The following is a 13632-nucleotide window of genomic DNA, read 5'->3' on the forward strand; positions in this document are numbered from 1 at the left end:
AAAAATTAGTATTCCATGTTCATCCTACGTAATACAAAATTTGTTATTGTACAGACAATGTTAAACTTTTGTTAAAAATCTGAGCTACGATTGATTGGAACATGAATAAAACTAGAAGATTCTATTGAAAATTAACAATTTAAATAAATAAAAAAAAAAAAAAATTTATACTGTACTATTCTGTTCCCTAAAAAATAGGGAATTATTAAAAATGGCGTATTTAAATGTTAATTAAGACAGACCATCCTCGATTTCAATTGATAATAAAAAAATATATTTCTCTTAAAAACCATTGATTTCACAACAAAACTAAGTTTTGAAATCTCTTTTGTATTTTTTTTAATACAGTTAAAAATTTTAATGCAACGAAAATAAAAAATAAATAATTTATGTATATAAATTATTCATCTATTATTTTAAGAATTATTCGATTAGTTTTTCATGAATGTTTCAAATTTTATTCACTTTTGATTATTAATTTTTCAAAAACTACGTATTTATATCCTTATGAAAAACAATTTACGAATACAAAAATCGCAATAAATCACACTCTCGCAGAAATAACCTAACTGTTATTCATCGAGTCGTATGTCATTGTCATAGGTATAGAGTGGTTGTGTTCATTCCCTTATAAGACAGGAAATTTCAGGTCCCTTCAATTTCTGCGTCCTCCCCGTCCTTATACGTCCGTATAAACGATGCCCGAAGGCAGATATAGGGGGAGAGGGAAAGAAAGAGAGAGATCGAAAAAAGAATAAGTCGTGGAAGAAGACAGAAAGAGACAGAGCGATTGTGTACTAGTGCGACCCGGTTTATGACATTACTTTTGATATAAAGGCATTGTGTAGAATCTCTCAAAATGAGTTTCATATGAAAAATTGAAGGCAATTTAATAACAAGATAAAAAAAGAAGGAAAAAGAGTAAGAGGGAGGGGCAGAGAGGTACAGTCACAGGAGAGAGTAATTTCATTTTCGTCCATTTTCTTAGCTGACATTCAATTTGTTCATCTTGATAAAGAGTGAGTGAAGCGGATGCTGGCCTCAGTTTACACCCGGTACCCCTTCCTTCTTTACTCCCTCTTACTCCCATTATAAAATCCCTCTACTCTTTAAGTTCCCCCTTCTTCTATATTTTATAAATCCCCCTTATACTACAACTTATATTATAACAGGATACACTCTCCACCGTTACGTACTACGTTTCCACCATCTTGCCAAGACGATTATGCATTAGTTTCTGAAAATTTATTTCTCTAAATATTATGTAATTTTAATATTTTCTACCAAATATAACATTTTTTTTACGTTTTATTTTCTTTTGTCTAGCCTTCTGTGTTATCAACTCAAACTGTATCATTAAAAATACTAAGGTTTTTTAAATACAATCCAAAGACCAAAGCCAAATTACCACCTTTACGTAACTACCAAATCGAAGTATGAATGTACTTGTAATATCTGTGAAGAAAAGTCATTTATTCCAAAAAAATCCCTGCGTTCACATTAATATTTTACAGATCTCTTACAATAAATAAAAAAAAACTCATATAATTTCAATAAAACTTTTACCCTTACCAGAATTACACTATTATTATGCAAGTAATACTAATCAATAACTATATCCATAATTTTGTCTATTTAGTTATTTAATTTGAGCTGAAATATGTGCCTTTAAAATTATTATTTTAATTTATAATTATTTTATGTATGTATTATTATCACGCAGCTGCAACAATATGACTCCACTACTATTTTTATGTGTTTTTAGAAACTTGACAGTTTTTTTTATTGATTAATTTTATAGTTTGTAATGCTGACTACTTTGTAATGATCAAGTCCCTTGACGCTTTTAAACATATGCTAAAAACATTCCTTTTTTTACTTAAAGAATAGGATTTCTGAAGTGATCTGCCAAATGTATAATTAATTACGTACGTTATAATGTGAATAAAATAATTATTTATTTACTTCTGGTGTTGGGGCCTGGGACGTATGTCGTTTTGATGTAATGGTCCTGACCGCACCAAACTCTGCTTCAACTGTGGTCAGGAGGGCCATCGGTGGGCAAATGTCCTACTTCGCGGAGGTGTGGTGTTTATGATTCGGTGGACCACACGCTAACCCACAGGGTTGGTCTAGTAGTGAACGCGTCTTCCCAAATCAGTTGATTTGGAAGTCGGGAATTCCAGCGTTCAAGTCCTAGTAAAGTCAGTTATTTTTATACAGATTTGAATACTAGATCGTGGATACCGGTGTTCTTTGGTGGTTGGGTTTCATTTAACCACACATCTCAGGAATAGTAGAACTGAGACTTTACAAGATTACATTTCATTTATACTCTTACATATCATCCTCATTCATCCTCTGAAGTATTATCTGAAAGGTAATTACTGGAGGCTGAACAGGAAAAAGAAAAGAGAGGCAGCTAGGAAGGGAATTCCATGGAGTACCACACGCTAGAGGGTAGTACAGCCCTGTAATGGGATTTTTTCACTTGCTCACTTGTCGGATCCTTCGACTGACGGATGGAGCTGCTGGAGCAACGAGGGGATAAGGGACTGCTCTCTGCTAAGCTGCCATTCGTTTGTGCTAGCAAAGATGGATGGCAGTGATGAGGTACGGAGACTCTCTTGTCCTCTTGTGGGGGAAGTGGAAAAATAACGTAGTCCCGGCGGGGATGCCCTTTTGGGTGTTTCTGTTAGAGGCAAGAAAGCATCAAGGGGCAAGCATGCCCCAGCTCCTGGGGTGGGTGAACAGGAACGCCATAGTCGGACCCTACCCCTGGGGTTAGAAGCAGGAGATAGCAAAAAAATGGGTAGGTACATCCTGTCAATTATCATAGTCTTATATGACGTTGGTTCGTTTTTAGTATCTGTAACCATTAAAAAGTTATTCATGTTTCTTATTTTAAATTAAAAAACATTTTCTTAAAGTCTGTAGTTGGAGAAATGAGTTTGTTATGGCTCTAATAAATCTATATTGTAGTCCTTCATACGCTAAGTTAATGTAATTTATTTATCTCTAGTTTTAGTGGTTTATGACACGCTTTTTTTTAAATTATTAAAAAATTAGTTTTACTAGCACTTTGGGGTTTTACACTTGATTTACAAAATTGATATTGATATATTTTATGAATTTTAGTAAACTTTTATATTACTACGTTTGAACCAACTTGATTGGTAGCTTACATCCATTATTGCGTAATGATTATTACAAAATGTTAATTTTGGCGGCCATTTTGAGTGATTCGTGTATTTTTTGTAATTTTTTAACGATGCTTAGTCCGAATTTGAAATCAAAATCAAGATTCGAGACGAAAAGTATTCACACACATAAGTATTGAATTCAATAACCAACTGTTCGTTCGTTGAAAATAAATTTGAGTAAAAAAAATTAATGAAATTAGATATATAGGAAAGTAACAATTAGATACGATTTTCTTTCTCATTAGGTTTGAATAAAGATTTATTTAGAAAAATTATTGTGAAAGAACCATCCAAAGTAAAATTCAAAATGAGATCAACTTAAGAAACATACTTTATGACACATTCTTTATGACAAATTGTATATTCACTATTGAAAAAATATTTTAAGCTTTAAAAATTTTAAATATCGACCGTACTTGAATTTTCCGGTTGCAACCTACTTCAAAAGAAGGAATTATTTTGATGAAGTCTTCATTTATATCAAGAAAGTGAATTTGAATTTAACGTTGAATAAAATTTTAACGTTGAGGAGGCAATATAAATTGTCTTTTTTTTTCAAGAAAAATATATGTAAAAATTTCAGAAATAATTTAAAAGTAATAAAAGTTATTTTAATGTTTTATAAAACAGACAGGTAAAAAAAGATGAATAATTTTATTAAAGGTTTTTCTTACATTTTTTAAGGGAAGAGTTATAATGAAAATAAACCTGAATTTAAAAATTCCTAAAATTGTAATTTTTTTAAAAATTATTGTGCTAGTCCTATTTATAATCTTGAGCATAATTAACAGTTTTCCCAGATTCATAAAAGGGTGGTTATTAATAGAATACCTCAATTGATAAGATGTAGGAATCTATAAAAAGCAGCAATTTTATAGCAAAATAATTTTTGGTTAATATAATTTAATATTTTTTTATTAAGTAGAAATAGTGAATACCGGATTTCCGAAAAATTACTGCTAGGTTTCAAGAACGAATATAGTTTTTATTTTGCAACACTCAATACTGTTTTATGCATAATTTTAAAGCGACAACACATTGGTTTTATTTCACACATTCTCCGTCAGATAGCAGCTGTGTTAGACTTTTACAAAGGTCAAGCTGTAATAAGCTGTGATTCAGTACCCTGGCGTCATCACAAGAAAAATCACAGTGCGTGTACTAGATCGCACAAACAAAATCAACGACCATCGTACAAAGAAATACGCGATTCTATCTTAGAATTTTTCTGAGTGACAAAAGTATGTAAATATATACAGTTTTTGGAAACCGAAACCGTTTTGAAAGGACACTCACCAAGTAGGCCTAAAAGAACTCTGTTTATTTTGTATTTGGTGCTCAAAAAACAGAATAAGTCTACTGTCTTTTCAACCAAGACCGAAAGGTTCAGTTTGTACTGTTAATCGCCAACTAAATATTCTTGAAAGCACTGTTCATGATATTGTTCGCAAGCGATTGAAACCTCGTGCTTATGAATTGTAACTACTCCATGAAATGAAACCTAACGATAAGCTACAAAGAATTCAATTTGTACCAAACATGTTAGATTTCGTTTCTGCCGGTGAAATCTGATGATGCTGTTGATTCAGATGAATGAACATTTCATTCTCATGGAGTCATGAATCATAAATCGCCATAACTATCGAGCATGGAGTTTAGGAAATTCAGACAAATCGGTCAAATCCATCCGTAACTGTCCGAAAGTAAATATCTGCTACGACATCTTGCACAAACAAGAAATATGGATTTGCGAATGAGGCACTACACAAATTTATAAAGTTATTATAAGCTGTTTTACTTAGTAAGTAAAATTTAACTTCCAAATTTAGAATACGATGATTTTTTTAAATTCAATAAAATCTGCCACGTTTTCCTGGAAGAGTAGTAAATTCTTTATTTCATAAAGTACTACAGGTGGAAATACCTCGACTTTGAATTTGATGAAGTAGTGATTCTCCAAATTCACCATTCTAAACTTTTGGAGTAGCGAGTAAACCTTAAATTCTAGTTTAAAATTAAATTTTTGATTTGAAATCAGTTTCAAATCATTTGTGAAAAATTGCTACCAACTTTTAACTATCAAAATCTTCCAGTCAAATTTTTTTCCGTACAATCTCCATTTCTCCGTATTAAGTTTCTAAAATCTGGTATTAGAATACATTACTATCTGATTTCATTTACATTATATTACACTCCAAATTATAGTCGACATGAATGAAGTGGCTATATGTCTCAACTGAACTTAGTTTTATTCGAAGATTGAAGAGAAGGTAGAGTAGGGATCTTGTCCATTCACAGTTTAATAAATTCTGTTCTTCCCAAACAAGTTTTTTTTTTATTTTTAAGATTAAAAAATCCATACTGTAAAAAATGGACTTCATTTTACTTGTTTTTTACAATTACGAAAAAATTTAATTTATAAACGTTTATAATTTCATTTTTTTTTTTTTTTTTGACTGGTGGTATTAGTGTTGTTATTTTGCTGTAATATCGATTTTCGTAACAGTTTAAAACTGGAGTTTTATTTTGAATGATCACAATTTTCTGTATATGCAATAAAAAAATAATGATTAAATTTATGTTTTTTTTTTGTAACTTGTTTTGGTATCTGTGGATGATTTCAGGTAGGTAATTAGATCTCCAATCAATCAAAGATGTAAATTTCTTTATGATACATTGTATATTCACTATTAAAAAATATTTTAAGCTTTAAAAATTTTTGAATATTGACCGTACTTGAATTTTCCAATTCCAACCTACTTCAGAATCTAAAGGAATTATTTTGATCAACTCAACATTTATATCAAGAAAGTAAATTTGGATTTGATGTTGAATAACATTTTGACGTCAAGGAGGAAATATAGATTGTTGTTTTTTTTTTGGAAGGGAAAATATATGAAAAAATCTCAGAAATAATTTAAACGAAATAAAACTTATTTTCATGTTTTATAAAATAGACAGATAGAAAAAGATGTATAATTTTATTGAAGTTTTTTCTTACTTCTGAAACTATCGTCATATTTTATAAATTAAAAACAAACTTTTCTATTAATTTTGTAAAAGATAAAATACAAACGTAATACTTTTAATTATAATCTGAATAAAAATAAACAGAGTATATATAAATAATGAATACGTTGTAATAACTTTTAATCTTTAAAGAAAGTCTGCGTATTTTCTGTTATAATGAATATAAAATATTATTTTTAATTAATTTCTTATTATAAAAGTTTTTGATTACTTTTTAAATTTATATTATGTTTTTAATGAATTACGTAATAATATAATTAAATGTTTATTTAAACTGACGACGCTAAGTATATAAATAAATAAACAATTGCTGTGCTGCGTGATGTAGTTTGTGTAGTAATATATATATTTTATATATAATTATAATTAAATTGGGAACGTAATAAATTTGGCGAGGAGGAGGTCGTTGGAAATCCCCTTCTACTTCTAAGGTTTATAATAAATTTTATCCACCCGTTCAGTCGTTCGTTCGTTGTCGGTGTTTCATCGAATCCGCCGTATTCGACTTTATTTCTTAACTTCACAAAGTTAGTGCGCTAAGTAATAACTCAATTTAAATAATTAAACTTTGGTAATTTCCATGTTAAGAGCAGAACAAACCGAGAACCACAGAGTTAAGTGCCGTCACTGATTAGTTCATGAGATGAGAATGCAGAATGGAAAAGGGGTAGGGGGTTTAGGTACCTCCTTTAATGAGTTGGCAAGGAGCTTATAGCAACACGGCCATGTTGCCGCGTGTGTGTCTTTAATAGGGTTTGTTAATTTAATGCGACGAGAGAGAAAGAGGGAGAGTTTAGAACGGGTAAGAGAATGAGGAAGGGTTAAAGAGAGATGTATAGAGGACAGGAGGTGAGCATGCGCGGGCGCGCGCGTTAATTCTAATTTCACATCGAAACGTGATTATCCTGTAAACAGTCGCTGCACCTCTACCCCTGCGTACCACTCGATGTTTCCTCACTCCCTGTCCTAGTGAGAGCCTTTATGGTGTAATCTCGTTTGTGTGCGATGCTCCTTCCCAGTTTGTGCCTTTAATTAGAAAACTTTATACTGTTTAATTCAAATTTCTATTCTCTTTAGTTTAGTAATGCCTCTCTCTATTCTGCTACTTATATTCTGTTTATATTTTATACTCGCTATAAAACATACCACTCGAAAAATTTGTAAATTGAAATAAAGTAATAATTTAAATTTACTGACATTGATTTACTGTAAGAATTAATAAGTTAAATATTATTTACTCGAACATTTGTTTATATTTATAACTAGATTTTAACGTAAAATCAACTATGTAATTACAGTAGCATGGTTTTTTAAATTTTTGTATGTGTATTTTAAGCTGAATGAAAAGTACGCCAGAAGTACGTTGGAATAATCTAGGAACAATATTTTTATCAAATTGTGTGCAAAAGAAACACCTTCCAATATTATGTTACGTTTCCTCACGTAAATATAAGAAATAGCTTTTTAATTAAAAAAAAATAAAAATAAAAAATAGAATTACAGCCATAAAGTTTTAAAATAAAAAAAAAGTTAAGAGATATTCGAATATTATTTATTAGATCCTAGAACAAAATTTTATTCCTCTTAATTCTAATTGAATGAATTATACGAGTAACTAACTACATGTACTATTCGACTTTATTAAATACAATGTCTGATGTAGACACAACACGACTTCCTTGTACGCCTGTTAAATTACATACACACATGTTTTAAAATGAAAAGTACATAAAATTTTATTTCATTAATAATTTCTTATTTTTTTCATATTTTTCTATTATTAAATTATTATTTATTGTAAAGATATTTTTGATAGAGTTTTATAATTATTAGTAATTTAAATATAAAATATATTATATTAAATTAATATTTAATATTAATACATATTTAAATACATATATAATAAATATTTAAATTAAAAAAAGAGAAAATGAATTCGAACGGATGTGCTTTCCCTTTGAAAGATCCAAATGTTTCATTAATTAAAATTTTATTTAGAATCCAATTTTTTTTTGTATTTTGGTTTTTTGAACATTTTTGGTCAAGTCGATTACAATCAAACGGGGAGATGCATAACTAGATGTTACAACAGTCCTAAATCCAATATTTCAACATTCTACGGCTAATCGTTTTTGAGTTATGCGAGATACATACGTCAAACTGAAACTACACAAAAATGGATTCAGGGATGGTCAAAATGGATACTTCCGTTAAAATCTGAAAACCGAAATTTTTCGCGATTACAATATTTCCTTGTACTTCGATCAAGAATTACAAATTCATATTGAAAGGAGGTTAAACCTGTTATAAAATTGTAGTTTCTTACTATTCTTCCGTTTTGGATTTTATCCATTACTCGCTTTTATACCTCCGGCTGTGATTTTTTTTAATCTTAATTGATCATAAAATAAAATTAAGTGATACGGATTTATATTATTCACAATAAAATAGATAATATTTTACATAAAATAAAATATTTATACTTTCAAAGGTAGTAAAAGATTCAAGAATAAAATGGCTGTCATTTTGAAATATAAAAACATAAAATGTCCTAATTGTTAAAGCATTCGAATGCTTTCAAAACATCAAATACTCATGTAATACTTCAAAACATCAAATATTGGTTGAAAAACAATAGCCAAATGTTATAAAAATGAATTAACTGGCACTTATAATATAAAATTATTGTTTAAGAACAGAAACAGACTAAAAATTAAGACTTTCCATTTTTATCTCGTGTAATCTTTTATTATATATAATGAAACAAACGACGCAATACAGGTTTATTGGATTATCTTTTTATACAAACAATATTCTTCTTTTTCTAAGTATCGAACGAAATGCATGTGTATGTAAAAATATATATATATATATAATCTAACTTATCTATCCTCTACACTAGAGAACCTAGAAAATTCTTTTAAGGTCCGAGATTTGGTTAAGGGAAAAAACTGATATTACCTTCCTACGGTAGAGAAGGGACAACGATTGCATATATTAATTACAATTGTATATATTAATTGATTGTATATATTGTGTTAGTATATACAGCCGGTTAATTAGTGAACGGACCCAGTTAATCCTACAATACGGAGTTCTCCCCATTACAAATTCCAACGGCCTCCTCAGTGGGCGGATGAGCTGTGGCAGGGACAAGGCAATTTACTGCACTGGGTGGAAAACTACCTCCAATGTGAAAAAAATTCTTCAGGCTGTCAACGGTATTAGAATGCAAAGGGCAACGAAAACCACTTTATATTTAAAAGATTATATTTAAAGATCTGATCCTTATATGTATATTTAAAGATCCTCGTGATAACTGTTTGTGTTCCGCTATGATAAATAAATTTATCCGCTTCTGTTAAATTTTCGGAGTTTCCTTCGTATTCGAACCACCAGGAGAAGCAACAAAAGAAGTTTAAGGAAGGATCGCGTACAAAAACTTTGAATGTCAAGATTCTATTATGAAGTGGAATCTTATCAACTGAACCAGAAGGATCAGTTGAAGGAGAAAGAACGCTAAGGAAAAGAAGAACAAAGTGTGGAAACTGCAATGAGACGAAGAAGAAGATTTAAAAAAGAAATGGATAAAGATAGCAGGGTCGTGAGGGACCTACAGCCAGGTAGAACACCAGTGATGAAGAAAATTATATTTTTATGCCCTAAAGATATATATATATCTTTAACACATTAAGACTGTTTTGAATTCTTGAATCAAGATTTAAACTGAAGCTATAAGATAAGATCAAAAATGTATAAGTTTAGAAGTTTTGGAAAAGAATTTTTTTTTAATAATAGAATGATTAAAATTTATTAATTTGTTGTTATAAAAATTATTTGTTATTAATATATAATATTTTTTGTTGTTATAGGTTTGGTTCCAGAATAGGCGAGCGAAATGGAGAAGACAAGAAAAAATGGAAGCCGCCCGATTAGGTCTGAGTGAATATCACCAAAGTGTATCATCACTAGGACGTGTACCGGGTTCATCATTGGCTCTTCCTGTAGATCCATGGCTAGCGCCACCGCTTCTAAGCGCGCTACCTGGATTCCTGGCTCATCCGCAAACAGGATACCCTAGTTATTTAACGCCGCCTGTCGTAGCCTCAACCACTTCGGAAACCACTGCCCCTAAACCATCACCTCCGTCGCCGGATCCTTCACCCGATCCTCGATCTAATTCGATCGCTGCTCTTAGACTAAAGGCAAAAGAGCACGTTGAATCGATAACAAAAGGACTGCAAATGGTGTGAAATATGAGTGATGATTCGCGTGTGTAATAAAACGGTGTTCATAGTGAATTATTCAATGAAAAGCAAACTACTCCATTCATTTTCATTAATTTTACATTTTTATACTGAAAGTTATTTAATAAAAAATAATGTATTTTTTGGGTCTACGAATCGACCTTAAGTCGATTAAGTGATGTACCGCGACAAAGGTTTACTCATAAGATACTAGATTTCAATAGGGACTAAAAAAAAAATATTTTAAATTTCTAACAAAGTTAATTTTTTTATAATGAAATTATAAAAAAAAAAAATATATATATATATATACAAAATCATTTCATATTTCTCTTACGGTAAACTACATTAAAAAAAACAAACAATTTTTTCAACAATTAACATACTACGCATAATTAACATGTATTATCAAAATGAAAATAATACTGAAATCATAAGAAAATTAATTACGACTTAAGGATAATAACTTTTTTAAAAGTTAATTATTATAGTACCCAAATAACCTATTTTTCCTATAATAATATTAAGGAATATTTTTTTTAATACTTAAAATAATTCTCATTTAAAAAATTAATTTCACTAAAAAAATTTGTTGTAAACACCACATGACTTCCTTGTAAAAACTTTTTAGAGTCGGAGATTAATAATTTATTAATAAATCAATATATTTAAATTTTAAAAAAAGTAGATGGAGTCGAATTCAAACCGATGTGCCTTCCCCTTGTAAGATCCAAATATTTAATTTATTAAAACTTTATTTGGCCTGTAACTCTAGAAAAAATAAGTACCACTTATATATATTGTTGAAAAGCTTTTATTAAGGGCTTATTACTGCAGTTAAGAAAAAGTCAATATCCAAATCTTTTTTATTTTGATCTTTTTTGGATACTTTTGGTTCAGTCGATTGCAATCGAAAGGGGAGGTGCACCACTAGATGTTACAACAGTCCTAAATCCAATATTTCAACATTCTACGGCTAATCGGGTTATGCGAGATATATACGTAGGGTACAGACGTCACGCCAAAACTAGTCAAAAAGGATATTTCCGTTGAAATCTGAAAACCGAAATTTTTCGCGATTACAATACTTCCCTTACTTCGTACAAGTAAAAATTTAAATTAAAATAAAAATTGGTAGCATATCTTCCAATAAAAATAACTCATTTTATTTATTGATTATAGTACATTTTTAATAATTCTGGGTAAGTAATTGGAATAAATAATACTTTTAAGGTATCATAAATAAATCATTTTTAAGGAATTCGGGTTGAAAAATTTATTTAGCGTAGTGTGATATATTTTATTAAAAAATTAAGGTACTATTTTAATTACATAATTTTTATGTGAATGGAGTAGTTTGATTTTATTATTTTTTAGTGTTACCGAATTTTTCGAAATAAAAACGTTAATTAGTATAAATATTTATTAATAATTGTAATATTATTTATCTTTTTATTATTATTTTTTATCGATAATGTAAGAAATATTTTTTGATTAAGTTATCAAATAAAATTTTATTTTTGTTTAAATAATTTTAAAAAACTTACAAATATGTTACCAAATATGTACAATATCTATAACTTATTACTGTACAAATTCTTCTAATCTTCTTTTAAACTCGAAGTATTTAGAACTTTAAAAACAAAATTGTAATAATTTTTAACAAATTTTATCTTGTAATAATAGGTTATAAGCAATAGATTTAAAAAAATTCTATCATGATTTTATGTTAAAGAATTTTACAATCTCCTACAAGTTATATGAAATTTATACATTTAATTAAAATTTTATAAAAGATTTTCAAAAAATAAAAAATAAGAAGTGTGACTTGTAATATTTTTAAATTCAGAATACAGACGTGTTTTTCTTTTGAATAGATGTAAAATTATTATTCAAATTATTAAACATTTTTTAAGAAAAAACAGAAGTTGTTAAGATGGTTTCCTATTAAAAAAAAAAATCATGAAATATATTCTTTAAAATTAGGTAATTATGAATATATACTCATACGCAACTTTTAAAGAAAACACAGAAACATAAATATTACAAAAAAAGAATAATAATAATAATAATAATAAATAGATAAAACTTAGTTAATTTTCAACTTCAAGTTGAAAATTCAAATTGAGGCTCAGAAAGAAAATGTTACATTACTGCGATATTTCAACCATCTGAAAGACAAGGATTTTACAAATAAAATTTCAAAAAAAATCAACTAATAAACAAGCTGTAAAAGAAAGAACAAAAAATATATTGTAATGCAGTGTTGTTACTCTACATTATCTTTGATCATAATCTTTGTCTTTTTTGAAGAGCTTAAATTTACATAAAAATATTCCTTTAGTAAATTGCTTTTATTCTTTGACTAGATAGTATTCATTTTTAATTGGTTGCTGTAATTATACACCACTTTACAAGTTTGTTTTATTTAAAGAGTAATCTCATCTAGCAAGAAAAAAAATTATCGATTTAATATATCAACAAAAAAGATATATATATATATGATACTGCTCTTTCAAAAATTTACTTCTTTAGTAAGTAAATTATTACTTCATAGAATAAACCTATTCTTTTTTATAATAATTTTTTTTTTTTACTAAAATTAAAAGTTTAGACTCGGTGAAGTGTACTTGCCTGCTACACTAAAGGTTCCGAATTCGATTCCCTGCTAAGATCTGGAAATTTTATAACCTCAACGTATCGCTGATGTCCTTATTAATCCATGTGGCTTAGATATAAATAAGTAAATTCTTTTTAAACTGTACGATATTTTTTATAATTACCAACTTTTTGTTTATCAAAAATGAAATTTTTCTTAAATTTTAATAGTTAAACCAAAGCCAGTATATTAATAAATTGAGTATTGTTACTTGAAGTTTCTTATTCTGGATTTTAGAATGACACAAAGAATGATGAAAAATTTTGAATTTTTCTCAAGTAAGAGGTCATCTACCTTCTCCTTAAATTTACTTCAATAAAAAAATTTCATAGTTGCATCGTATTTTAATATTAAACGAGTTAAAATTTACGTACTTCAATTTCACAGAACTATGCTTCCCTAGAAAAAAAAACTAAGGGAAATCTTGTGATGCGTAATTATTTTTATTATTTAAAATTTTATATCATCGTTAAAGTTACTGAAATTATATTAT

The 13632-nt window shown here is 28.6% G+C and overlaps 1 protein-coding gene across 1 annotated transcript in view; it reads left to right on the forward strand.

Annotated features, from left to right (window-relative positions):
* LOC142321267 (retina and anterior neural fold homeobox protein 2-like) overlaps positions 1-10486 on the forward strand; it is a 126114-nt gene extending 115628 nt beyond the window's left edge. Inside the window, exon 3 of the mRNA XM_075359265.1 lies at positions 10106-10486. Coding sequence (XP_075215380.1) covers positions 10106-10486 — 381 coding nt within the window. The remainder of the gene's footprint in view (positions 1-10105) is intronic.
* Positions 10487-13632: the final 3146 nt, after the last annotated feature.

The sequence above is a fragment of the Lycorma delicatula genome, chromosome 3 (assembly GCF_047948215.1).
Source record: "Lycorma delicatula isolate Av1 chromosome 3, ASM4794821v1, whole genome shotgun sequence".
NCBI classification, from domain to species: Eukaryota; Metazoa; Arthropoda; class Insecta; order Hemiptera; family Fulgoridae; genus Lycorma; species Lycorma delicatula.